Source organism: Notolabrus celidotus, chromosome 20, assembly GCF_009762535.1.
Source record: "Notolabrus celidotus isolate fNotCel1 chromosome 20, fNotCel1.pri, whole genome shotgun sequence".
Lineage (NCBI taxonomy): Eukaryota > Metazoa > Chordata > Actinopteri > Labriformes > Labridae > Notolabrus > Notolabrus celidotus.
This window is the reverse complement of record NC_048291.1, coordinates 2,317,921-2,322,687: the sequence shown is the minus strand read 5'-3', so window position 1 is coordinate 2,322,687 and position 4,767 is coordinate 2,317,921. Positions and strand designations below refer to the sequence as shown.

Here is a 4,767-nt window from a genome sequence, read left to right as displayed (position 1 = left end):
AACAATTTTATCCTTGTGCACGGTCTCAGTTTCCTGAAACTCTGTAACATTTGACTTCATTTTGGGTTACAGCCAGATTAACATCATAATAATAAAAATAACAATATTATTATTTATTTATTTATTTGTATAAATTGTATTTATTTATTATTATGATGTTACTCTGGCTGTAACCCAAAATAAGGTCAAACGTTACAGAGTTCCAGGAAACTGTGACCTTGCACAAGGATAAAATGGTTATTAGCTTGTCTTCTGCAGCAACTGAACCTAATGAAAATGTCTCTAAATGGAAGTGAGGAAGAATGAAACCTAAAGATGGCAGCAACGCAACAGTTTGTCGTCAAACTTTAAAAAAAAAAAAGGGAAAGAAAGAGGAGGAACTAAAGACGGATCGTCTCTTTGCGCACCCGGAATATTTACCGACGCACCGACCCGCCGGAAGTTGTGACTTCTCGATGTTCATGTGGGCTAGTGTTGACAACAAGAAGTGTCTCTAAAAATCAAGATAATTCATATTTATAAGGAACAAATAGACTTTCAAATCAAACATGTCGGACAACGAAGATAAGTGAGTAACAAAATATATTAAATATGATTTTTAATCTGCGGTTTTACTTTAAAACGACACAACGTGTGCTAACGTTAGCGTGTTAGCTCAGGGACGTTCAGACAGTCTGATGTTTATTCATCTGTTTATTAATCTGTTTTTAAATCTGATTATTAATCTGTTTCAGCTTCGATGACGGAGATTTCGACGACGCCGAGGAGGATGAGGGATTAGATGATCTTGAAAACGCTGAAGATGTGAGTTTAATGTTTAATTTTAACCTCACTAGTGATCCTAACTAGATTAAACCTGTATTCAGCTCGTGTTTAGCATGTCAAGCCCCTCGCTCCTGTGTGTTGTAGTGTTTATAATCTCATACATTCATAAAGTCAATCTCTGTTTAATGTGCTGCCTGCAGGAGGACCAGGAGAACGTGCAGATCTTACCTGCAGGAGAGGGCCAACAAGCCAACCAGAAGAGGATCACCACATCTTACATGACCAAATATGAGAGAGCCAGAGTTTTAGGAACACGAGCTCTGCAGATAGCGTGAGTTCATGTAAACATTTAGATTCAGGGTCCAGTTTTTAAAAAAATTATTTAACCTTTATTTGACCAGGAATATTCCCATTGAGATTCAAAGTCTCTTTTACTAAGGAGTCCTGGCCAAGACAGCAGCATAACAAGTTTCACATTGAGAACAGGACAAAACATACAGTGACAAGTATTACATTTATAAGTTAGCAGTGTTAAGTTCTAAAACGTGTGCACAAGCTGATCAGATCATCCTTTATCCTAGTTTTAAAATCCTCCAATTGAATTAAAGAATCCAGTTTCAGGCGACCCTGAAGCTCAAACCAAGGAGAGGGAGCAAAGACATTAGGCAAGGCAAGGCAGCTTTATTTGTATAGCGCATTTCATACACAAGGGCAACTCAATGTGCTTTACATTAAAAGCATTAAAAGCATTGGAGACATTCAGACAGGCATACAATAACACATAAAACAGAAAAGAAAAGGAAAATTAGAAATATATTAAAATTTTAATTTAAAGTGGGTTAAAATAATCTAAGATAGGAAGGCAGTGGCAAAAAAAAAAGTCTTAGTCTTTGATTTAAAAGAGGTGAGAGTTGGAGCAGACCTGCAGCTTTCAGGGAGTGTGTTCCAGATATGTGGTGCATAATGACTAAACGCTGCTTCACCATGTTTCGTTCTGACTCTTGGGACTGAAAGCAGACCAGTACCTGATGACCTCAGAGGTCGAGGTGGTTCATAAAGTAGTAGCAGATCAGCAATGTATTTTGGGCCTAAACCATTCAGTGCTTTATAAACCATCAGCAGGATTTTAAAGTCTATTCTCTGACAGACAGGAAGCCAGTGTAGAGATCTAAGAACTGGAGTAATGTGGTCTACTTTTTTGGTCCTTGTTAGGACTCGAGCAGCAGCATTCTGTATGAGCTGCAGCCGTCTGATGGACTTTTTAGGGAGTCCTGTAAAGACCCCGTTACAGTAGTCTAGTCTGCTAAAGATAAATGCATGGACCAGTTTTTCTGCATCCTGCTGAGACATGAGTCCTTTAATCCATGATATATTCTTAAGGTGATAATAGGTGATTAAAAGCACTTTTACCAAAAACAGAGTGAGTCTGAGGAATGACAAAAATAATTTGTCCATGGGACCGAAGATGCGACCACTGACGACTTTAGGAGCCAATAAGGAGCATAAATAAGACGACAGCTCCTGGAGTATGTCCTGATAAAGAAAGATATACCAATGCTCCATTCTTCTGTTGTGTAAGGAAGACAAGTCGACCTTCTCATACAAGATACAGTGATGTGTGCGGAAACCTAAACCAGAAACAAACCGCAATGCAGCATGGGACACTGAGTCCAACATTTTCAGAGAGGCTGAGGAAGCATGCATGTAAAGAACATCACCAGAGTCAATTACAGATACAAAGGTTTCTAGAATGAGCTTTTTACGAGCAGCAAAGGAAAAACAGCGTCTGTTTCTTTAAAAGAAACCCAACTTCACCCTCAGCTTTTTAGTAAGACTCAATATGAGGAGTAAAAGAAAGATTTTCATTTAAGAGAAGACCCAAGTATTTAAATGTTGTTTAAATGTTCAAACCTGATCCCGGCTCAGCAGCTTAGAGATGCCCTCTCCAGCTCTGGATCACAGGACAGGATGTTGCTCCACTTCTCCCTCTCAGAGATGGTTTGGGTCCAGTAGCTCCTCAGGCTGCTCTCACATCTGAGCCCAAAAACTGTCATTATTTCCCCACGACCAAGACCAGCCTGAGACCACACTGACGTCTTTACCACAGGGTCAATAGGCAGAGGGGGAATGAGACGGACTACTTTTAGTGGAGTGATTTGATATGATGTGTGATCAGGTTGTTCCTGGTGTTGCTTTTGGTGTTGAGGATTCAATTCTGTTGCTTTGATTAATCAGAAGCCTTTCATTCTAACGTTTTTACCACAGGGTCAACAGGCAGAGGGGGAATGAGACAGACTACTTTTAGTGGAGGGATTTGGCGTGTGTGATCAGAACTGACATTTTAAACTGCTAAGCTGGACTAGGTTGCAGATAGGAACCAGTAAGGGGGGCCTAATTTCTGCAGGAGCTAGTTGAGTATGAGTGACTGATTTATTTGAGTGACTTGTGTCTTTACTTTAACGTAACATTCACGATCACCCGGCCTTGATTGTGGTGTTGTAGTGGGCTGTGGCTGCTGGAGGATGAGTCTGACTGTAGTCCAGGACTAACTGTGTCTGTTGTCTGACTTTGGTTCATCAGTATGTGCGCCCCGGTGATGGTGGAGCTGGAGGGAGAGACCGACCCCCTGCAGATCGCCATGAAGGAGCTGAAGTGAGTACATATGTTACATTATAGGAAAATGAAATCATGACTGCATCATTTAGTCTCTCAGTCATTATATTAAGTCTAATAATTGATGATATTTGTTTTGTTTTCTCCTCCAGGAGCAGAAAGATCCCCATCATCATCCGCCGGTACCTTCCTGACGGGAGCTACGAGGACTGGGGCTGCGACGAGCTCATCATAACCGACTAAACTTCTCCCATCTGCAAAAACTAGAAACGATGGTTCACACCAACCATCGCATCAGGTCAGTCAGCCACACAGAGGACTTCAGGGACTGATCACCCACCTGCTCACACAGACACCTCACCTGGGGTCTTCACGGGGAGGTGAAACACGAACTGTTAATAAACCAACAGTTTAATGAGGTTAAAGATCCTCTGAGCTGAAGTGTTTATATCTCATTGTGTTGACGTTTCGACTCAAACTAAACTCAAGTCATCTTCAGCGGCTGTATTCTGACGTAAAGCCACCAGGGGGCAGTGTGACTAAACTCCAACTCCTACTTTTTATTTTACAAACAATACTGTGTTGTAGTTTTTCCTCTTGTTGATTTAGAGAGAGGTGAAGAGTGTGAGAGAACTTTCTATTGTTGTTAATAAAGTCTTTTTATATTAATGACTGTCTGATTTATAAAAACGTACCTCAGGTTAGTAGATCTATGACATGAAGTGTGTAATAATGCAAAGAGTGGCTCACACCTGAGCAGAGGAGACTCCCAGGGGAACTGAGGAGATTCAAGAGAGTCTTTCAGTCCCCCATAATTCAAGAAGAAGAGGAAGAAACTGAATTTATAACAAACTTTACTTTCTGAAGTGTTTCAGAAATAATAGAGAATATAGAAAGAACGATGGATAAAGATACAGGAGGAATAATACATTGAATTAGCTATTCATTTAAGACACATTGTACACAATATTCTCCCCTTAATAAACAGTTTAAAGGATGATTTAAAAGAAGTAAAAGATGTGGACTGACTTAGTGTGATTGTCAGTCTGTACAGTCATGGCCAAAAGTTTTGAGAATGACACAAATATTACATTTTCACAAAGTCTGCTGCTTCAGGGTTTTTAGGTGTTTTTGTCAGATGTTTCTATGGTATAATGAAATACAATTAGAAGCATTTCATAAGTATCAAAAGCTTTTATTGAGAATTACACAGAATTCATGCAATAAGTCAATATTTGCAGTGTTGACCCTTCTTTTTCAAGACCTCTGCAATTCTCCCTGGCATGCTGTCAATCAACTTCTGGACCAAATCCTGACTGATGGCAGTCCATTCTTGCATAATCAATGCTTGGAGTTTGTCAGAATTTGTGGGTTTTTGATTGTCCACCC

The 4,767-nt window shown here is 40.0% G+C and overlaps 1 protein-coding gene across 1 annotated transcript; it reads left to right on the top strand.

Annotated features, from left to right (window-relative positions):
• Positions 1-395: 395 nt before the first annotated feature.
• Positions 396-4,047, top strand: polr2f (polymerase (RNA) II (DNA directed) polypeptide F). Its single transcript, XM_034711293.1, has 5 exons — positions 396-568; positions 735-804; positions 966-1,096; positions 3,346-3,417; positions 3,531-4,047. Exons 1-5 carry the CDS (start codon positions 549-551, stop codon positions 3,619-3,621), a joined length of 384 nt encoding a protein of 127 aa, XP_034567184.1. The 5' UTR covers positions 396-548; the 3' UTR covers positions 3,622-4,047.
• Positions 4,048-4,767: the final 720 nt, after the last annotated feature.